Below are 23,603 nucleotides of genomic sequence, written 5' to 3'. Positions count from 1 at the left end.
CTGTCTGTCTGTCTGTCTGTCTGTCCAGTCAAAATCTCATTGTCTCATCCCAGTCACATTGTTACTCAAAAGCTGTGTGTGTGTGTGTGTGTGTGTGTGTGTGTGTGTGTGTGTTACTTCACCAGTGGCCAGCATCCAGAGGCTCCCGGCAGTGTCCGTCATGACCGACATCAATTTCCCCATGAAGGGCAGGAAGGGGATGGTGGACTGGGCCAGGAACTCTGAAGACAAAGTGGTCATCCCCAAGGGCATTTTTCTACCACAGTCTGCAGGTAAAGTAGACACACAGCACACAGCATCCATCAGCCGTGGATGGAGGGGCAGCCGTGGCCTACTGGTTAGGGCTTTGGGCTTGTAACCGAAGGGTTGCCGGTTCCAGTAGGACAAATGTGGGCGGGGGAAGTGGTTGAGCACTGCTCTCCCATACCCACATCCACGGCTGAAGTGCCCTTGAGCAAGGCACCTAACCCCTCACTGCTCCCTGTGCTGTTTGTGTTTCACTAATTTACGGATTGGGATAAATGCAGAGACCAAATTTCCCTCACGGGATCAAAAGAGTATATATACTTTCACACACACACACTACTGTGCAGTCCATGTGATGTGTAACACCTGTGGTCACACTGTGCAAATAAAAAAAGTCACCCTATTACCGTAAGCAGAAACACAGCAATACATAGCCCATGTTTGTGGACTGAGACACAGTTTGCTTGATTGGTACAACATTCCCATGTATCCAATCTATGGAAATGTACACGTTGATATATGGATGGCACCTCTAAATACATTCCCACTGGGCTCACTCTTGTTTAGTGTTGGTGTCACTGTAATATTTGCGTGAGAGGTTTCCTCCAGCTTTAGATCTTTTGGACGGGCTTCTCCTGAACCTCCGTGTGGCTTGTTTACCGTCGCCTCCCATTTGGTTCCTAAATCACTGCAGAGAGCCACAACAGTTGGTGCGTAGCCAGAGCACTGCTCAGTCGCGGCTGATTACATTTAGTTACTTCCCTGAGACTGACCTTTTTGGTTGCTCCATCATCCACTGGAGTGCACCGTCAAGCCAGTTAAATATAGCTCCTGTCAGCGTATACAAGGTGCGAAAGTCGAGAACTGGAACGTGGGGCGAAAATTCAGATCATTCATGATCACTTAAAATGCCAAACTTTAACAATAAAAACAAGCACGATGAGCTCGTGCATTCATTGTGAAATGTGTCCAGAACTCCTTGACTGGAAAGAACAGTCAGATCCAGACCCAGATGGTCATAATTAAGATTTCTGATGAGAGCTAGAGGGAGGTATCTCTGTGTAAAACGGGGACGCTGTCAGCTGGTCAGCTGCAAACCAAGTGGATTGTGGTTTCACTCACCAGGGCAAAAGCCATTTTTATATTCAGGCAACACAGCATTTCTCAGCATCCACTTAAACAATGCCAGGTTGCAAGCCCTCTCCCTCTCACATGCCAGACAATTCCGTTAATTAGTTTGATCAGTCTTATCTGAAGTATATCACAGATAGAGAAGGAAGGGAGAAAGGCGAGGCTGGATTGATGGGGGGCATAAGTCACTCTCTGTTCATTGCATGGAGCCTGGCAAGAATCTTCACTTTGTGAGAAATGCACGGAGACCTTCTTTAACAAGGGTCAGCTGCTCTGGCTTTGGGGAGGGATATTTTTCAACACAAAATAATGTACTCGCCGGATCAATCGCTCACGGGGGACAGCGCTAACGTATTGCTTAATGCACTGCTGGCAGTAAAGTTACAGGGGTGTGGGGAGCTTAGCTGGCACCACTGGGCCAAATATACGGTAGTCTAAAGCCAGCAAGCTTTAGATCTCACCGAGATCCCAGAGATTTAAGTAAAGTCCTTCATTTGTTATGTTTTGTTATTGTTTTAGCATTGTGTTGTATTGTGTGTGGAACATTGTGCTGTGTATTGATTCCAAATTAAAGTGGACGGGGAATGTTTATCATGCACCATTTATCATGCTCAGTTTCGTCCCTGAAGTCAAGCGTCTCAAACTTTTTGTGGAACGCAATCCATCTCATATTGTGCCATTGTTGTTGTTTCACCTTTCTGCTTTCTGGTGGAAAGGATCAACTAACTGTTTATGTGAAAAATTACCCATCAGCAACAGCCCAGCCATTAAGAGGCTGCCTGGTTATTATATATATTGCTCTCCCAGCAATGTAACCAATCACATATCTGCATTCCTCCACAGACATGGATGGGTCGCCCGTGTTCATACTTGGGACAGTCCTATACAAGACACTGGGGCTGATGTTGCCATCCCCAAAGTAAGTCAGTCACCACACAGACACACACTAATGAAAGTCATGATATCTATTCCCAGCATAATAGCTAATACATGATTTGTGTGTATTTGATTAAGACTTAGATACTGTATGCAAACACTGGAGCACCCTGGGAATACTGACTAACATTTTGTTTTTTGTAATTGTGGGGCAATAGGACACCAGAGAGGAAGTGTCTGACAACATTGTTGTTGTTCTTTGAGATGTCAACAACTTGCTTGCAATGACAATGATAGATTAATTTCACTCACAGGTTCTGTTCCTGTTATTTTTTTATATTTATTTTATTTACTTAGCACTCTCATTAAGTCCCACTAATGCATCTCTCCATAAAATGCTTGCTGAATTAATGTCCACGTACACTAGACAAACAAAAACACTAACCAAACATCTAAGTTCTCCTACACAATGACCAGACTGTCCATTTTGTTGTGGCTGGAGAAATAATCTCATGCCCAACATAATTCGTCCCTTAAAGTTTCCTGGAAGGACAATAGAACAGAATGCTTTCAGTTAATATGTTGCAATTCGTCCTCTACACCCTGTCGCTAGTAATTTCTACATGGACACATTTTAAAGGGCAACCCTAGGAACACAAGTAAGCACAATTTCATTCTCAATTCATCATCAATTTAGAGTGGGAGAAAGCTGTCCAGCGCCATTAGATGTTTCAAAGGTTAAATCCAACATGATTGAATTTATGCAATGCTATTTTTGATCGATATTCAGTATACTGGACAATGCTTTTTTTGTTCACAAGTTAGGAGGGTGCTGGCACTTGTCTTCCTAAATCTCTGCTCATTAGAAGTGTGTCTATGTCTTGTGGGTCAAGAGGCTGAAAAAATGAGGAATGACAGTTCAAGGAGACGCACATAAAAACCCCAGTGGATTTATGTCAGTTGTACAAAGACGTTCTGTCAATTTTAGTAATACCTGGAAAACGATATTTAGTGTTTGTAATGAATGTGAAGGCACGATGTGGCGAAGTCCTAGTGGAAATACTCTGACAGAGGGGTAAGCTATACTGCAAGGTCAAGAGGCAGATTTGAGCTTTAATGATTTGATGATGGTGTTTTGTGACGGAGGAGTTAACAGGACATCAAGAGAGAAGAAAAGAGAAAATAGTAGGGAATGTACTGTATGAGACCCAGCTAACGTAATGCTTGTTGATCACATCAAAGCTGAAAGGTTTCTTACTGAGTTTGTGTGCTGTCGTTGCCTGCCAGAAGAAGAAAAAAAAGCTCCTGTTCTCGCTTTCTCCCGCAGACCCAGAGGGAGCGTAGAAGAGCATTGACCTCCTAGGACAATGCCTAGAGTGCACCTGAGCTGTCAGTCTCGCTTTTTTCCCCACCGTTCGCTTTCGCGCTGACCCGCAGTGTGTTGTCTCCATGGGATACAAGCCCCCAGGGGTGGGAGCACAGCAGGAAGAAAGAAAGGGGAAAAATGACAGAAAAACAGAGCGAGATATCCTTAAAAAAAAACGCTCTGCTCCTTAGCAACTCAAAAGAATGGATAGACATCTAGGGAACCAGCAGCACACCTTTGCCCATGCGTGAGGAGTGTTTTTTTATTGTCGGGAAGAGGTTGGAGAGGGAGAACAGAAGCCTGCATGACTTTGTGGTGACAAGGGGAAACTTTCGTAGGGCACAGTTGCATAAGACTAAACTTTGCAGGAGTGCAAAAAAAAAAGATGTCTGTCTATGAGGATGAGTTGCACTTTAGTGATTTCTTGATTTCTCCACTAAAACACATCATGTGGAACAACATGTCCTGAAGAGGGGGAAGGAAACTTTAGAAGTGCAAAGCTATGGCTTTTATGTGAAAGTGATGATTTGTAACTTGCATTTTAATTAAGCATGACCCAAATAAGCTAAATGAGTAATCAAAGTAATTACAGTGAGTTGGAGTCCTTTATATATGACTCTAATCATATGCTCCGTACTCCACCTTGACTTCTGTGATTGCTAAGAAAAAAAAATGTCTTTGTACCTGAGGTATAAAAAATGCCTACTTTCATAACCACTGGAGTAAGGCTTTTGTTCAAGAATACATTATTCGAAGAAGGAAGTGCCATCCATTTTCTGTGCAGGTATGAACTTTGAGGACATTCATTGCGGCAAAAGTATGACCAGAATGAAATAATCAAAGACAAAAGGGGGGTTGTCAGGATAGGTTAGCTGTGGGATTTTTCTCTGCCATATTCGACAGATGCCATTTCTATGATAAAAGAGCACTGAATGAAAATATCTCTTTAGGATTCTAGCTGTTTGGCAAGAAAGGCTATACAGTATATACAGTGAATCTTTCAAGGGATGGAGTTCCTGTGCTGTGTCTATGTTCAATCTTGGTGTCTTGGATCAAATGGACCGTAAAATCATGCCCAGAGTTGGCCTTTGTGACAAATGTTTCTGTGGAAATGTTCTTCGTTCTGGTTGTGTGTGTGTGTGTGTGTGTGTGTGTGTGTGTGTAATCAAAGCCCATTATGCTTGCCATGGGGAGGAAAGAAAGCAAAGATTTTGCTTTAAACTAAGACCCTAAGAGCTCTTGTAATTAAATGTATTTGTGTGCTTTAATTTCCGAATGCAATTTGGTAAGGCTTGGTGAGAGTTTAATCAGTATCTGCTGACAAAATAAAAGGAAATCTTGTTTGTGTAACACTAGCATGTACACAAATGTATCACATTTGCCAAATGTGGTCCACAGCGTTTGTTATGTATGTTATTTCAGTCAGAATGAACTTTTCACATTAGACCCTTCCCTGGGGGGTGGAGGGGGGGGGGGTTATGATGTTATGTGCTGGGCTAATTACCTCAATCATCACACTGTAATTGGTGGCAGATGCATCCACCTGAACAAAATTAAAGGCCTGTCAAGAGGTTCCACTCTGCTGTTTGGCTGTTTCATATTTTTTTTTTCTGAGTTGTGATTGAATATTGCCTAAATCGCCTAAAGTAACAGTTATGGAGCTGTGAGTGCCTCTTAACTAAGGCTTCACAAATTGTTTCCAATAACAGTTGGATCATTTGCATAGAGAAGAGCACCAGAAGTGATTTGGCTACTGGGATATTGTCTTTGTCCTGCCTTGCCCTCTGGGGGGAAGGTTGGCATACAAAGACACCCCCCTCCATCAAAAAAAAAGGCATTTCCGGGAGCTATAGGACTGGATGTGCAGCCATTCACAAATCAATTGTTACTGTGGAGGTTAATGTAAGGCAGTTCCCTGGCATGCGACTGAGGGAAACCACATTTTAGAAGTCATAAATTTAGATGACCTGAATATGACTTGTCAGAATTGAATCTCACCTTGGATAATTTAAAGTGCACCATATAAAGTGACCTTGGTGACAGGCAGAGTTTCTTTTTTTACTTTAGTTTACTGTTTTATTATTTGAGTTATTATTGAGTAGATAGGTATAGTAATAGAAATGGCACATATGATTTGCCATAGAGGAGGTGTAGTCATGCTTTTGCCCTTTGCTCTTGGTTTTGACACACTTCCATTTCTTGTGCAGGAATAACACAGCTGTGAACTCCAAGGTCATCGCTGTGACGGTGCGCCCAGAGCCAAAGGTCACAGAGGTGCAGATGGAGATCGAGCTCGCTCACCTGGCCAATGTAAGTAAACTCCCTCCACACAGTGCAAACACTGACTGTACACACCTCTTCTTATTCAAAACACTCAGGGCCAGATTTACGTACACTTGCAAACGCAGCATTGTCAGCGCAATGGCCAAACGCTGTGCTTCTTCATTTTACGTGGGCGCAAAAGCTTTAATACAGCTACCCCTTAGCTATCTATCTTTCTATCTACCTATCTACTGTATACATCTATCTATCTATACATCTATTTACGTATACATACATACTTACATACATACATACATACGTACATACATACATACATACATACATACATACATACATACATACAGTATACAGTATACAGTCAAATATATCTACATCTATATATTAGTATGTTGGAGGTGAAATGGACAGTCCATGAAATACATATGTCTACTATTGTGTGTGTACTGTATCAATTACTGTCTGCTCAAATTCATACAACATTGACTTCTTCTTGTTAGCATATATTTGTCCAATCTACTGTACACAGGAATGCTCCTCTGCATACACTAGTACACATTTGCTCATAGTGATCATGAGGCCATGGCTTCGTCCCCTAGTCTGTGCATCTCTCAGCATGACATTACTCCATACTCCGTCCATACTGCATACTGCTCTCTCTGATCCCCAAAGTGTAAATGTGCATAGTCACTCAGTTCATCTTCCGTGCATACTAAACGCACATCTATTCCCTCTGTCAGCCTATGCTCCACTTTAAATGCTGAATGTTTTCACACAGTGTGTAGCATGGACCCTAGGGCTCCATAAATTAGTGACAGAAATGAGATTTGAATCACAAATGGCTCAAAACGACGATGACAACCATGTATATAGATTTTCACTTCCCCCAATGCATTATAATAGCCGTTTCGAAAGACATTCAATTAAATCAAAACTTGCTGCCAACTTTAAACTTGACAGACGGGCTCCCCATAATGGCTCTGGCTAGTTTTCACCCCCTAACTTATTTAATATACGTGTAGTGTGAAGTGCCTTCTGCAATCTTTCAGACAGGCATGAGAAGAAGCCTCATCTGGGGATACTTGACATCGTTTGGCAGGCGAGCACGTGTTCTGCTCTCACTCCTTGCAAACGCACGAGGTCACATGTCCCTGTCAAACTTCACAAGGGGAATTGGTCAGGATTCGTCCTCTGGCTTTGTCGCCTGACTGACGGGGGCCATATGTTTAAAGCGCATTAATCAACAAACAAAGGAGAGTAATTGGTTCAATAATTAATTTGCAGGGGCTCTGGGTGGTCCTGTTTTTAAGTGTCAGGATGCCACACAGCTCTATAGTCGGATAATTACAAGGACAGGGGCTTTTACAGCCGAGTACTTTGCTTTAACATCATAGATAGAGGGGGCAATCTATTGAATACAGGGTCTCTAGTCAGCCCAAGCAAATTCCACTGTAGCTTGTGTACCTTTTTTGAGACTGTGCCATTTTTTGGTCAATTATATTTTGGACAGATTGATTCAAAAATATGTTTTCTTTTTGGCGAGTGTCTTGCCATTGATGTTACTGCATGTTCTTCTCTCCTTTTTCTCATAGGGAACAAAGAATCCTTTCTGTGCATTGTGGGATAGTACCATCATGTAAGTAAAGCCATTTTCCTGCCTCTGAATGTCCTGTAGCTCTGTATCCATGGAAACCCACACATGGAAACTAATGTGTCGTATCTAGGCAGCACAGACTGGATTTGTTATGTGTGCTGTATATATAGGCCCACGCTATGCCATAACCTTGTGAAAATAATGAGATTCTTGTTTTTTAGATGTATCCCTTTAATGGTTTTGCATTAAGCAACTTGGTCCACCCAAATACCTTTGTGGTCTTCTCCTTATTCATTTTATCCAGCACTGTGAACACAATGCTGTGTGGTGTATTGTGCTGTGAATGCTGGTGCTTTTTCCACCTCGGTCTTCATTTGCTCTCGAACCTATCAAGCCATGTCCACTTCAGTTAATTCTCTGTTATACCGCAAACTGCAATTAACGCCTCTTCACCGTGGTATTGACAGCTTCCCCCAATGGACAGGACCTTAAGGCGGGGATCACACTGGCCAGCAGCAAACAGCAGCGACAAGCTTAGTGCAGCACTCAGACCATAATAAGTTCTATCTCGGTCCTAAGTAACCCAAACGGTTTGCCTAAACTGACAATTGAATACCCCTGCGTTGCGCTTTGAAAGTTGAACCAAGTTCAACGCTCAGCTTGTTCAACGCTAGCATCACACTATAGCGCTGCCACTGTCCGCTGCCGAACCATAGAGAACAACAGGAAACCTGCCGTTTGCTGTTGGTCAGTGTAATTCCCGCCTAAGGAATTAGGTGTCAGGTTCAGGCCAGCCACTCTTGAGCTGGGCAGGAGGGGTCTATCAGAGCTCAGCTGCTCCCTGCTGATGTAGGAGCCTAGCTGATCTGATAGTGAACGGCCTCATCAGCCAGATCAGTCATCACCATGAGAACAAGCTCTCTGATCAGCAGAGTGCAAAACAAATCAGCTCACAAAAGACGAGTCCTTTGTGTAGTGCTATAGCACCACAGAACTGAAGTTCAACAGTCCACACAGAGCTATGCTGAGTTTAGATAACATCATCAGTGCAGATTTGTATCATTGTATCATTGCATTATTTGAGGGATATCTATAGATTACGGACAGATTCTATATGTTTCATACAGTATAGATTAAGGTGATATGAAGAAGCAGAAGCACAACTCTTTTAAGATTGAGATATAAGTCCTGAAGAGCAGATTCATTAGTGTTTGCCAGTGGAATAAACATACTTACCCTCAGGGTAATATGATAAAGTAATCCCAGATCATTAAGAGTTCCGCTACGCTGTTATTCTATGCACTTGTGTTGCCTTTTAATCTGTTATTTGAAAATAACTCTGAGGAACTCAAAGTTCCCATTTCGCATGTCAGTGCAGACCTCTACCATGTGTCATGGGAACACTCATTGACTCCTGAGTTAAAAAGTGACGTCAAATGACAATCTCGTAGCAATTATTTCATCTTTCCTCCCTGGATTTCTTTCGAAAAGCTAAAATAAAAAACAGAAGGCAGCTCGTCTATTTCGCAAATTGAAAATGGCTGCAATTTAATCTTAATAACTCTCAAATATGAAAATTGCTCCATGCTTCTGCCGCTGCTGCTGCTGCTGCTGAGGCTGTTAGACCAAGCGGGGCCACCCGTCTTTCCTTTTCACTGAAAAGATAAGGAAATAGAGAAAGCATATTCTTCCAAATTCAATTTTTATTGAATCAGGGCCACACGAGTCTGCCCTCTCAAGTATAATTGGAACTATGGGGAAGGATTGGGGCCCCATGGTATTCTAACAGTCATCTTTAAGTGCAGAGGGAGGAAGCTGAAAAACTGGCGCGTTATTAGTGTATTAATCAAAGCCGTTTAAGCCATGTTTGATTCGATAGTTGATGGAGGAACACGTTCCTTGACGTCTGTTCACTCTGTATGACGACGTGGGATTCATGATTATTCATGATCATAGATATATGTTATTTGTACTGCTCACTAATCTGTTTGGCAGATGTGTTCATGTGCGCACACATGCTCGTCAATTAATTTTGATTTGAAAATGTGTGTACACAGCCCGTGGAGCTAAATGCTCAAATAATCGTGGAGCGTGTCTGTCTGTCATCCTTCCAAGCTGATTGACGTGATTGTGCATATTGTGACAATTTTTTTGGAATCACGGCAAATAATGATCCCATATCAGCAACATAATGAATTCATTACACACAAGCATCCTTATGATTGTCAGCCTGTTTATACATGTTAGGGATGATATCCTATGTTACTTCCAGAGCTTGAAGTTCAGTACTGTGACAGAATTTAGGCATGAATTGAGCCCTTTAAGATTTGAAAATAGATTGTTATACATGAAAATCTGAATCTGTAAAACCTGTATTAACATCAGATTTGTTTTGAGCCTAGAAGAAATAATGCATACTGTGTATGTTATAAGGCTTTTTATACATTTTTGGGAACACATACATTTTTTGAAAGGTTATTTCATGTTCATGAATCTTTAAAAACATGTGGTCCACATGTGAAAGTGAGCTGAGTGACTACCCATGTACAAGCAGCACAAACAGCCTTCTTCCATACTGTACGTGTCCATGTTAGTGTGTCCTCCAGTGAGCAGTGGGCTCCAGCGCGTCCCCAGACCACTGCTAAGGAGCCATCACTGCCCACCCTTCCTCCCATACATTTACTCTTCTCTCTCTCTGTATGGCCACAGAAGCCATAAGAGCAGTTAGCCCTGCAGTGACCTCCCCCTGCGTGCACGGCTAGGCTTGGTGTCCGCTGCCAACCAAGTGCTTTTAGAGCATCACGATACGTGGCACCGGCCATTCGGGAGTGCAGGTCAAGACGCAGTGTGCTGACACACTGCCATTACCAGTGATTACTCTAATGGACCGCCTGAACAATAGGTAAATAAATAATGAAAGGCCGGCTCTGGGAAACGGAACCAGCATCTTTGGCTGTTGAGGGGTCTGATTGCATCTGATTTGGAGTCTACAGAGGGACACACAGGGCTAAAAAATAATAATATACAGTATGCCTGGGTAGCACTCATTATATCTCCAAACTCTCAATAAAACGTAAGTGGGTATAAGAAAACTCTTTCAGTTTATCGAAGTGCATACACTTAGAAATAGATACTTTTTCCTCAATAGATATCTGAGTTGAGATCAGTCTTGCATTCACTGAAGCAAAATGCAGATATTTGTGTTTATGTCCGTGTCCTAGGCCCCACGTCTCAGAGAAAGTGAATGTTTCCAAACAGCATCATTTCATGCAACAGATAAAAGCTAACCCCCCCCCCCCCCCCATACCTTATCACACTCTCTTCTCCACCTCCCTCGCATGGCTGAGATCCAGCTCCTATCCTCTGTTGCCATAGTGCTGCTCAGAAGGTTTTAGTGTTTAGTGGAATCACAGGCATCAACAACTTCGATGTCATCCACAACTTCGTTATCATACACAATCAATAAGCCCGGTCTGATTGTGGGAGTCTGTCAAGCGTGAATGTTTGCCCTCCTATCTCTCTGCCTTTAACGTTTAAAGAGCTTTAATGATTTCAGTGGCCCTGTTGCCTTAGCCAACCTACCTTAACCTTTGTTGAGTTACAGAACCAAACCCACTTTCTCCAGACCATGTGTCTTTTTTTCAATTCCAATGCACTGACGTTTGATAATAGATTTTGGGCAGCTTTTTTCTCTCCTCAAAAATGACCATTCCTTTCTGGAAAAGCCTGCCCGTCTTCTTCTTTTGTTCTTAAGTCAGTGGACAAGGAGAGTGCCACAAATGCCAGTGGACGTTCTTGACACCCCCTGCCCCCCCCCCCCCCCCCTTCTTCCCGCACCAATGCACCTCTGTCCCCTCTAACCCCTAGCAGTGGCTGCGGTGCATTTATAATATGCCAGAAGAACTCCATGGAGACTTGCCTTTGTTTCCCCCTTTAATCCCTGCTGCTTTGATATGGCCAGAGATGCAGACAGCATCACCTCTGCAGGTGACCGGTCGGCCGCAGCAATGACCGCCATCTGCAGCACTCCACATAGTCATTTCCTTTAAAGACATTGGCTCTGTCGCAGGTAGTGCAGTTAACTAGTGACAATCCTAACGGTCAGTGACTGGACACAAGCAAATTTCCTTTAAAGTCATTGGCTCTGTTGCAGATATAGTGCAGGTCACTAGTGACAATTCTATTGGTCAGTGACTGGGCAATGGAATGAAACAACAATGATACTTGTTTTCTATAATTGTGTTTTGCAGCTTGAATGTCTTTTGGCTTTGTTTGTACGACAAACTCTGCTCCATTAGTTGTCGGCAGTGCCACTTCTCTTTCATTCTTTTCCTTTTCAAAACCACAATGCCAATAATTCATTCCTCCCATTCTCTCTGATGGAGCGACTGAGTCCCTTGTGTTGCTCCTTCCCGCTTCTTGCGTTGGAATTAGGGAGGCGAGCTGTGGAGAAGCTCTAATTATATGTCAAAATATCAGCCGAGTGGCCAAATGTAATTAAATCTGCCTCATTTGTCTATTGGCTGTCGAGCGCCGTATAAATCACCTAAGGAGACACTTACCTCTCACTTTCCCGATGCTGTATGTCAAATCAAATCACCTCAGCATTTTTTTTTTTTTTTTTTTTGTATTTGGTGCCATTTATTTCTATAGCAATTTTCTTCCTGGGCTTTCATACGACAGGGACTGTCTAGGCTTACTTTGTTGTTAAAGTGGTTGTTAAACAGGAGAGCAGAGCGCAAGTTCAGATGAGCGAAAAACACAGCTGGAGTTCTGACTTGTTATTATGATGTGAAGTATGTTTCATTCATGTACCATTAGCAGAATATGCGCGGGAGACATTTAATTTCCTTCGCTCCAGCGCAAGGTTGAGCGGCCTTGATGAGAGAAGATGCGGTGTGTGGTTGAACTGCACGCATGCATACATGCTCATCCAAACACTCACTAATCTACACACACACACACACCGACTTCTGTTCATGACAGTCCATGAAATACCGCTGATTATTTCTGTTGTGTCGAATCAGTATTTTTAAGCCCATCACTTAAGAGACCAATGTACTTCTAAGTCAGCCATCATTATTAGAGCGTGCCATTGCGACTCATTGATCTCTTATATCACGGAAGTCCATAACGAACCCAGACATTATTATTATCCAAAATTATAGGTACAAGTTTTGCATTTTATATGCCTGTAACACAGAGTTATGACTAGTATGGCAAATTACACTTATAACATATAAACAACTCGCCATAGACTTTCTGACCAGGTGTACAATAGAGATTTTTAGACAATGCGCTAAGCCACTCCCTAAGTTGTTAATTGCCACACCCCTGGGCGCATTGTTTAAAAAATAAACGTGCAAAATAAGGAATTAAACTTAGCGCCGGGTGGGAAATGAGTTTTACGCCATGCACCAGGGTGCAAAATACAGCCCTAGCAGTATAACTATTTCACTTATGTTTGATATTCACAGCCTGGCCTATACTTAACTCACCCATTTATTTGTCATAGTTTTACAACAAAAACAAACATTTACTTAAACATTTTGCATGTTGAGTACCTTTTTGGCAGAAACTGCCATCCTTGCTAATTAGTTGTACTTCAGAAGCCAATTACCGGTACATTCGTAGTCAGTGTCATGTAGAGATAGCTTAAGACATCTACATAACCGCAAAGCACCGTATTTAGATCCTGACAAATGTACTAGCAGCACCTCACAAATGCATAGTGACATTCACTTACAGTACTTACTTATTCATTTTAGTTGTTATCCAAAGCAACCTGTATATGTCAGTTATTACAAGGGCCAGTCTCCCCAGAGTCATGTGGGGTTAAGTGGCATGGCCCAGTGTAGTCTTGTAGGGGTTGTTCTCTGCCTGCAGAGCTCTGTCCACCTCTCTTTACTGCATGGCGGCAGGTGGCCAGTGGTCCCTCTCTCCCATGTGAGAATATTCCAGGGTCTCCTGAAGACCAAGCTCGTTACCGTTATGTCCAGATTTCTCACCTTGGGCTGCTTTGTGCAGAGGTGTGTGTGTGTGTGTGTGTGTGTGTGTCTCTGTCTGTGTATGTTGTAGTGACAAGGTGTGGATCCGGTGTCCCTTGTTAATCCGGCTTTACAGAGTCAAGAGACACGTGCTGAGTTTCCGTACCGCCGGCTCATACTCACCCAAGAGACTTTGAGGAGAGCCTAATGAGGATAGCCAATCAGCAGTACAGTCACCTGAAGAAAAGTCCAGTCTGTGCGCTAGTGCAGGTCCAGTCCTTACAGCTCAGCTCATGCTAATCGTTCATAAAAGCATGCATACAGAATCAGGGATTTACGATGATATCCCCAGTCTTTATTCACAAATCCCAATTGAAGACTTGGATGGCTTCAGTGTCGCTTTCCAGCCTCCATTTGTTATAATTAAACAAACTGACTGGTCACTGAAGCATTCTCTTTGGAGAAAGGTTTTGCTGACATGCACAGAGCCTGGAGTAAATGAATGCAGTATAGTCTGGGGGCTTCCTAATCATGTCAGAGAATGAATAAGTATTGGCGTGGCAGTGGTGGAATTGTCAAGAGAAGTGGCTTCTTCACTTCTCTTCTCTGTCGACTGTCTCGATCGATTCTGTATTAACCACTCCACTGTGGAGAGGGCTTTGGTCTCACCTGTGTCTGTTGCACAACCTCACGGGAGCATGTGAAATATCTCTTTAGGTGTGTGTGTGAATGTGTGTGTGTGTGTGTGTGTGTGTGTGTGTGTGTGTGTGTGTGAGTATGTGTGTGAGAGAGGGAGAGAGATGTGCATTTCCACAATACTTGGTTGCATGTTTAGAAACTTGTAGTTAGAGTTGTATGCTACCCCCCCCCCCCCCCCCCCCCACACACACACACACACACACACACACACACATTAACAGAGAGAGAGGGGGGGGGGGACTGAATGCAACTGGTAAAAGTATTTTGATGTGTTTGATTTGAATATTACTGGAATGCCATCGGTCATGTGGGCTTATGTGATACCCACAGCAAATATATGTCGCCGTCTGTGAAGAGTGAAAGTCTAGGTGTTTGGGATTGAGGAAACGCGATGTCTGTGGTTGTGGCTGCCACAGGGAGAGACAAAATGGGCTACTACCACCAGTGTGTTTTCATAGGGTGGTGCGTTATTATGCTGGAATTTCGGCAACATCTAATATCTCAGCAAATTAAGCCAAGTGCGGGAGAATGATTATAAACAATATAGTAATGTTTGAATACACTATGTATTTACGGAATAGGTATTTGTCAGTGTGGAAAAAAGAGAGAATTGTCTCCCTGTCGTGTACTGTGTGTGCAGAACCTCCCCCCTCCTCCGTAGAAGCAGGAGAGGAGAACAGAGTATCAATCTAATGCCGTCCACCGTTTCCAGGCTGAAATTTTCCCTTAGGAAGCGTCCAAAAGCTTCTAATTAACACAGCTAGGGGGAAAGATCAACCTAAAGGGGCAGATATTAAAACAACAACCTCCGGGAAAGGAGAAGAAAATACGAGTGATTTTCGGAAGGAAAAAAAAAACGTACGCGGTCTTCAGTTTCGGTTGGAAAAGTCCGGGTAAAGATGTTTGCTTTTTGTATTTTGCTTGCTGTGTCTTGCATAGGTGTTTTACCCGATCGCTGTTGTAATGTAATGTTTTCATATCTAGGCTATTTGAAACGCAAATGTTTTTAAGAAATGGCGTATGGAAGAATTGAATCATTCAGCAGCATCGCATTTGGACAGCTCCACACGGGCTCTGCTCACCGTTAGAGCTAGCGATAAATACTCAGGACTAAATTGCCGGCTGCTTTGACTTGTATGTCATCATCTTATTTTCAGATTCGGTATAAGTAGATTAGACGCAGTGTTTTGGGACCGTAATCTAGACAGATTTTCAAAAGCCCTTTTAAATCGAACTATGGAACAGAATTAATATTCTTTGCCTCCCTCTCCTTGCAGGAACGATTCTTGGGGAACCTGGTCCTCCAGAGGATGCAAAACCGTGCTTACCGATGCATCCCATACTAAATGCTTATGTGATCGTGTATCTACCTTCGCCATTTTGGCTCAACAACCACGAGAAATAGTAAGTGGTGTTCAATTTGCTTTTGATGTAACAGATTGCTTGCGTGGAATCATTGTATTACGTTGGTTAGTGCCTTAGCGAGTGCTTCATTGTAATGCATAGCGTGCCGTTATAAATTGTTACTCCATCTGAAGGACGCCAAGTGTGTTGTGCCCACTCGCATCAGTATACGTCTGTGTTGATTTTTTGAAGATAAGGATCTTCATTCTTCCACACAGGAGTATGCATTACACCGCGCTTCTGTGTGTGTGTGTGTGTGTGTGTGCGCGCGCGCGCGCGCGCGCGTGTTTATGCCGCTTTATCCTGTATGCAGTAGCCTACACATTCATATGCTCTCTATGTCTCCTGTGTAGTGCACCTGTTTTATCTGCCATATCATGCCAGATCAGACATCTTAGTTGTGTCTTAGTCGTGTGCTCCTCTGATGAGCGTGTTGGTTTGTGCACTTGGCCCTGAAGTGGGGTGGGCTATAAGCAATAGGAAATGCTTACTCTGTTCATGTGTGATGCCCTGTGCATGCAAGAGCTTGTTATTCATCACATCTCACTAATTGGATATCAGTCATGTTATGGCAGTCCCAGTAAAGCAGATGTTGTTGCTTGCAGCAGAGATGGTTGCTGTAACAGGTGACAAAATGGGGTCAGTTTTTTTCCCCCTTCTTTTTTTTGTTCTATCTCCTGTGATGTTTTCGTAAATGTTTCTAGACATATTTCAGGCTCAGTTGCTAAGGTGACAGAGATGTCAGTGTTGTCTTTTATTTACATGCAGCAGGGGTGAAGTTTAATAACTCTGTTCATTGCGAATGCGCTGCTGATATGTCAAGATGACTTGTGGCCCCCTGGAGGGGTGGCGCTAAGCAGAGGACCGATGTCAGGTGGGATTCAGAGGAGGAGAGCCATCAATAAAGGCCTAGCAGGCTGATAACGCTGGAAGGTAGCACTGCAGCTTCTGCTAGCATGATGGGTGAGGGTAGTAGAATAGAATACAGCAGGAGATTGAGATAGTGAGCACACAGGCTTGGGTTTGAGGTCAGGAATAGCACAGTTGTGGGCCCGACAGTAAATAACGTTTATCACTTCTGTTTTTTGTCATTTATGTCTTTTATGGGGTTAAATTAACATTGTGCTGTATGATGACACAGTATTAGGTCTATTTATTACCTATTTTTAAGATGAATACTCTTATATTGAAGTGTGTTTCATAATAATAACCCTATTGTTTATCACCTGTCTTGCTTCTTATTGCAGGTAGACCTTTGCTAATGTGATGTATAACATTCTTTAGCCATCCCCTTTCCATTAAATTATTATATGTTGTTGCATGGCTGCAAAGTGGACAAGATTTCAAAACGGTGCTGTGCCAGAGTGTCAGTGCTGAGCGCTGAACACAGTGTCATCTTATGTGTTATTGTGCTCTTGATTATTGATCATGTTTCAGCCATGTTGTGGCTTCTTTGGCAAAAGGCTACTGTGGCCATCACATGAAACAAGTCCTGGCTCTCCTTGTGATCTCTCTCTCTCTCTCTCTCTCTCTCTCTCTCTCTCTCTCTCTCTCTCTCTCTATCTCTCTCTCTCGCAGACCATGGAGTACACAGGGGTTCCGTCTGTGACACTGGTCATTGGCTGCGGCCTGTCCTGTCTGGCCTTGATCACGTTGGCAGTGGTCTATGCCGTGCTCTGGAGGTAGGTGCATTTTAATGAGCACAATGCAGATTGCTTTTTTTTTAATATGGTCCTGCTGAGAAAGCCACTGCTCAGCACCTGGCATGGTGTTTTACAACAGACCCCCCCATGCCCCCCCCCCCCCCCCTTAAGATGTGCCATCAACATGCCTCAATTTAAATGTCACCGACCAGCAGCAATTTATGAAACCTCATGCCACTGGAGGAATGCAATCACTGCTTGTGTGACGTAAACTGATGCTAGTTGTCAATCAAGCATCCGGATTTATTGACTTTGTTCCTGTGCTGCTATTGTTGTTGTTCTTCTAGATACATCAGGTCCGAGCGGTCAATCATCTTGATTAACTTCTGTCTGTCCATTATCTGCTCCAACATCCTCATCTTGGTAGGACAGACGCAAACTCACAATGCAGTAAGTAGCCATTTTTCAATTTCTATTCTTATCTATCAAAAGGACAGTGTGTACACATAGACAGAATACAGTGAATGTTTACGTTGTGTGATTTATCTTGTCTTTTGAATGGTATTTCCAAAGAGAAGATGGAATATGTTATCTAAATTATATTCATGCACTTGTGTGGTTTTGTCTGGGTTATATCTATACCGTATTGGGCTTGTGTGCTTTGCTGAAACCTGTGCTTATTTCACAAGCTATTTCTGGCTATGCTTTCAAAGTGTGTGTGTGTATGTGTGTGACATGAGTGTGTGTGTGTGTGTATAGTTTGTGTGAAGTGTGGCCTACCCCTCCAGGCTTCGTTGGATTGTTTGGCAGCTGTGAAGCTAGAGTGTTGTTTGCTTTCACATGCCACACTGATGATGATGCTGTCTTGTGTGGCACCCAGTCTTGAGACACAAGGGTCTAATCTCGTAGCAGTCTTGAGACTGGGTGCCACCCAAGGGTCTAATCTCGTAGCAGTCTCCAGACTGGGTGCCACCCAAGGGTCTAATCTTCAGCACCAAGAACAAAAAATGAGAAAGAAAACAATTGTGTCACAAATGACGTCAAGATGGATGCCCTAGATTTTTTTTTTTTTTTTTTTGGTCCAACCTACCTGTCCAGATGTTGACACTTTACAGCATTCCTACTGACACGAAACACAAATTTGTCAAATGTCAGTGAAAGCTGCCGTGTTCCTAGTTGCCCAGATAAAATGTATCTGTGCACAGCTTTTGGCGAATTACAGTGGTATTTGTCCGAGCTTGGCTGTGCTTTGTGTGAGTAGGGGCCAATGAGGAGATTAAGGCGATCCGTTTGGGTCAGTCCCGTAACATTGCATTTTAGGCTAAATCAATGGGAGAGGTGCAAAAGGTGGACAGCATTGATTCAGGGATCGGAGCCATCTGCTTATGGCAAATGACCAGTGCTCCGTTGACAGTGGGTATGAATGTTGTTCAGAGATTGTGCCAAGTCATTCTGTGAGAGCATTTTTGATGATGTAGAAGAGACAGTGCTTGCTTGCTCTGCCTCTTTCACATGATGACATCTTGCTTATAGTGAAGGCTTTGATGGAGTTCAGGGGATAGGGATCGTAGAGTATGAGTCATTGTTGAGGAAATCAGGATCACAGTGGTTAGAAATCATTGATTGAACCCAAATCCAATATGGGATTGACTTTTCTTGTATGAAGAAAGAACTTGGCCGAAAAAGGTTTTCTCCAAAAAAGGGATACTTACCAATAAAACTGTAATGTTTCGATCATCTGAGGGCACGGCCCATTGAAATCTATGTCTCCATAATTAACCAAGTCGAATGGTTAAGTGGCCAAGAGACTTCATATCATTCTGGACAGAAATGCTTGATTTAGGGGTTTAGTTTGACATTATAGCTGTTTTAAATGATGGAGGTCTCTAGTGAAGACTATGCCTGCTCCAAGTGATCTAATGCCCTGCCTTAATGGAACCAGCGGCCGGACTCAGGAGTTTGGCAGGATGTGATACCTTCCTCACGTCTCTCCACATGGAACTGCTTTAGAGGAAGGCACTTTTTTTAAAACCCAAAATCATTTCATTTGGTGCATCGGGGCGCATAGGGATTACTCCCGAAACCTATTGAACTTTTTCATTAAAGTAAGAGCCAGATTGCAAATGTGCAAAAAAGAAAGATCCCTGCATTCAGCCGCCCAGCAGTCTCATTCAGACATCATCCCAGATCAGGGAATTAAATAAGTCTGACTTACAAAGTGCTAATGCTCAAGAAAAGCAGCCCCATTGAAACATTGTGGCAACTCTGGCTCTTTCTGTGTAATCTTCAAGCCCTCCCATCTGGTTGGCAGGAGTCTGCTGCAGTCTTTTCGTGTTATTTGGTTGTTACTGTAATATGGTGTTGAGATGGTGCATTTCTATGTCAGGACTTTGATCAGGTCTATATTAACACTTCCATTATTCTTTGGCGCTCTTGGTCTACTCTAGAAACAGTTAGGTGTATTGTTTTATATTCTGTTGATGGCTACACACATGTATGCATATCTATCTATCTATCTATCTATCTATCTATCTATCTATCTATCTATCTATCTATCACTCTCTCACACACACACACACACACACACACACACACACACACACACACACACACACACACACACATTTATATCTATAGTTAAGGCTTCTTCCCAAATTTAATTATTGCTGAGATGCTACAGTTGCAGTAATTTTCTCTGCTCTCCTGATTGAATGAAAAGAGAATCCTGGTGTGCAAGGATTAAAGTTCTGTTTGGATAATGAGCAGACCTAGCATGAAAAACAAGTTTTGATGAGTCATATTGCTTTTTTATTTCAGACGAGAGGGGCAATGTGGCGTTGATGGTTTGGGTTGATTTTTATTTGTCTTTTTGGGTCGTTTATGATGTTTGCAGCAGGGTGACCCAGAAGCGTGTAGTTCCCTTTTTTATATGCCTCGCTGCTGTTAAGCATCTGAAGTGGTTGCCCATGTGAAACAGTACATGTGCTTTTGAGATTTTGGCCTACTTCATTTGGAAGATGGGTGTCAACAGCAATGCAGGGATTTGCTTCTGGAATCCATGAAAACTCTAAAGGGAGTTCTTTAAGGGTCAGGGATGCAACCTTTCTGTCAACACTCTGATGCAGTTTGGCAGACATACAGTACATAAACCCATTCATTGGGAGGACATTCTCATTTTTTTTCTAAAGATCAAAGCTTAAAAACAATGTATGTTGAGCATTTTTGACTGTTTAGAAGTTCAAACGAGATGAGAGCCCTGGATTAGAGTCACAAGTGTGGAAATCACTTCGTTGAAAGAGCTTTTCTAAATGTCACACAGAGGTTAAGTGCAGAGAATTTTGGTGCACTTTCTCAAGAATAGTATCACCGTGAAGTGCGTTCTTTATAGAGGCGCATACTGGGCTGAGAAGAAGTCTGTTCCAAGGCACTGACGTCAGCGAGGTGCAGAAAGGTAGTGAAATGCTGTGTTGCTGTTTGAAATGTGTCATTATAGAAGCACTTAACTGACTTTTCTATTTCAAGCAATCTTGGAACTACATCACAGGGCCTACATTCTTTTTTTATGTTCTGACCGGAAATACAGCATCAATGCCCTCATTTACGTAGACAAAATGAGAAAAAGAGGTTTGTCCTCAGCAGCCCCTACAAGCTTGTCTGGGAAATCATGTTTTTTTTTTGGAGGTTCATTGCTTAAAAATTGCTAATAAGTGAGCTAACCACAGTGGAGGGCTCGCGCTCCTGTTCAGGGGAGATTGTCATTTGTCGGCACAGATGCAATGCTGTGTGAGTCAACAGCCGAGAGGAGTGACACATCGATGTGTCACACGGACATTTTATTACAGGCATATCCACGGGCACCCATGGGTCCATCAGCAGCCATTTCAGGGGGAGCCAGTGCACTTAGCACATGTGTGAAGAAGAGCACCTGCATACTCAGAGGCCTGGAGTGCCACCATCAAGCCTGGTTATGACAGCCTCCCTCTAGGCTCCTACATGGACTTAAATAGGCGTTGTGTTGGTGTGTGTATCGCTGCCGTTGATATTACTGGCTGCCTGAAGATCTATCTGATGTGCTTGTTGAAGAAATGCACTCTCACATTCTCAGACTGTATAGGTATAGGATGGGGTAAATAAAGGTAGTGGCGCCAGCCATATTGGGAAATGCCTTGCCGCAGACAGTTAATGTGTAATTAACTCTGATAGAAGCAAAGTCACATGTTTGTTCTTTTGATTGCCCATTAACAGAGCACTGGCCTCTCCCGAGGGCAAGCTCTAAATGCTCTTGTCATGAGGGCCATTTTAAAGTTGGCCCTTCCCTTCATCTCTCTTATGCTAACCAGGGTCTGCATGGCAGTTTATTTGTCACACTGCAATTTTTTTAAAGAGACTGTTGGTCCTCAGTTGATTTGTTGAAGGGGTGTGCGTGTGTGTGTGTGTGTGTGTGATTGTGGAATAGAGGGGCGAAAGTCGTGTCCACTCTCCAGTTGAATGGATCTGGAGCCGGCGCTTTAGACGTGCTCTGCCTCAGTAACCTGACATGGTGGTCACAGGGAGCCTCCAGCCTGTCCTCACACTGAGTTGATTTGAAGGCTTGTCAGCACTTATCAAGCACCCCGTCATCGGGCTTGTTCATTACGGGTGGCATAGTCCGGGATCCAGTCTGACGACACCCCTAAACTCTAAATATTAAATGATGAAATCTCTTTAGTCATGTGTTAACAGGTCACACACTCTCCCTTAGTAAAGACAGATATTTGACATAGGTTTTTACTTATGACAGAGTAGTATAAATCACAATGTTTTGTGGTGCTTTCATGATATTCTTTAAAGAATTTTGTAACTAGTAATTGGCTTAATTGACAAAAAAAGAAAGTTATTTCAAAATAACAGATAATAACAGATGTCAGATAAGGTAGACATTTTAGTTGCTAGAGCACAAGCCATTTACTTAGCGGCTCTACCACAGTGCCCTTCAACTAGGAACAAAAATGGAGGGAGAGTGTGGAAAATGGCTAAAATGGTCAGCACAAGGTGCCCAAATAATGCTGTAGCTTTTATCTTGGCCAGTCTCCCACCAAGGTAGTGGAATTTGCCACCAGCTTGGAAGCAGGCATGGCGATGGGCACTCAGGCTATTAAATGTGTGGAGGCCGACCAGTAGGCGATAGGCTGCATCCGTCCTGTCTCCATGGTGCTGTAGCTGAGCTCTTCCAGACCAACATGTTTATTATTAGCTTCTCTCTCATCTGTTAAAAAAAAAAAAACACTTGGGCAAAAATGGTCTGCTGAAAGGCTGGATTATTCCACAGGTAAATGCTGTGTGTGGTGGTGTGGTTAATTACCGTGACAGTGTGTCTCTGTGCACTGGTGAGTGTGTGTGTGTGTGTCTGTGTGTGTGTGTGTGTGTGTGTGTGTGTGTTACTGGCTTCGGCATTGATGGCTTTTGGGACAGTGCAGAAAAATCATCCTTTTGTTGTCTAGGTGTCCATAGGGAGCAGTGACTGTCTATAGCGTCACCTTCGTATGTCTCTCGTCATTCTCTCTCTCTCTCTCTCTCTCTCTCTCTCTCTCTCAGTCTGTTTGTCTCTTAATCTAGCCAGGACAATGTGGGAAAACAAAGAGACATGTCTGGCTTGTTGTCTGTGAGGGTTTAAAAAGAAGAGAGAGGAATCTGTCTGTGACTGTTAGCTATATGCCAGCACAATACCGCTTGTCAGGTTTTGACACACTCCTTCTAAATACTGTCAGTTAAGCCTATCACATACACAAACACATCTAGCCTTGCACACACAGCAAGCTTTCTCTACATAGAAAAGATGTGGCCTTTGTGTACTCCTATTTACAGTACTTGTTTTCATGCATGAGCGATTTTAGTTTTGACAATTTGACAGTTTATTAGCAAGACACATTGTAATAACAATAACTTGTAATACATTTACCATCTACCTAATATACCAAACCAAAGTCTTACATTGCATTGTTAAGTAGAGTATATGGACAAGAGTTATGGGCTGTGATGGTCAAGAGAGATGTAGCATCACATTCACAACACAGCAGTATGCAAGAAGTGAAGGGGTCTGAATGGTTTCCAAATCCACTGTGTGATCAACTTGAGTAAAGGGTGTTAAGCTGCCGTGTTTAGTGTGGGGCTGGGAGTTTTCACCCATGATCCCATTTGACGTTCCCCTTAGCGAGGCTCTCTCGGCTGGGGATGCCGTCCTTGTTGTGACTAAGCGCTGGATTAGAATGAGGCCGATACGACTGTGGACAGACATGGAGGGGCACCTAATAGAGATTTGCACTACTCTGAGCTCATTACAAATGGCAGTGAGTGTGAGGTACTTTTGTAAAGGGGTGTGCAACCCAAACTCGCGTCGA

At 43.1% G+C, this 23,603-nt stretch overlaps 1 protein-coding gene across 1 annotated transcript in view; it reads left to right on the top strand.

The window, feature by feature from the left end:
• Positions 1 to 23,603, top strand: part of adgrb3 (adhesion G protein-coupled receptor B3) — a 147,198-nt gene that overhangs the window by 98,933 nt on the left and 24,662 nt on the right. Inside the window, exons 12-18 of the mRNA XM_076286523.1 lie at positions 126 to 272; positions 2,221 to 2,296; positions 5,827 to 5,929; positions 7,492 to 7,535; positions 15,457 to 15,583; positions 17,162 to 17,265; positions 17,574 to 17,676. Coding sequence (XP_076142638.1) covers positions 126 to 272; positions 2,221 to 2,296; positions 5,827 to 5,929; positions 7,492 to 7,535; positions 15,457 to 15,583; positions 17,162 to 17,265; positions 17,574 to 17,676 — 704 coding nt within the window. The remainder of the gene's footprint in view (positions 1 to 125; positions 273 to 2,220; positions 2,297 to 5,826; positions 5,930 to 7,491; positions 7,536 to 15,456; positions 15,584 to 17,161; positions 17,266 to 17,573; positions 17,677 to 23,603) is intronic.

This window comes from Alosa pseudoharengus, unplaced genomic scaffold (assembly GCF_046254945.1).
Source record: "Alosa pseudoharengus isolate Yale_2024_CS ecotype anadromous, Long Island Sound unplaced genomic scaffold, YU_APseudo_1.1 YU_APseudo_1.1_scf_15, whole genome shotgun sequence".
NCBI classification, from domain to species: Eukaryota; Metazoa; Chordata; class Actinopteri; order Clupeiformes; family Clupeidae; genus Alosa; species Alosa pseudoharengus.
The sequence above is the reverse complement of the archived record's forward strand: the minus strand, read 5'-3'. Positions and strand labels throughout refer to the sequence as shown.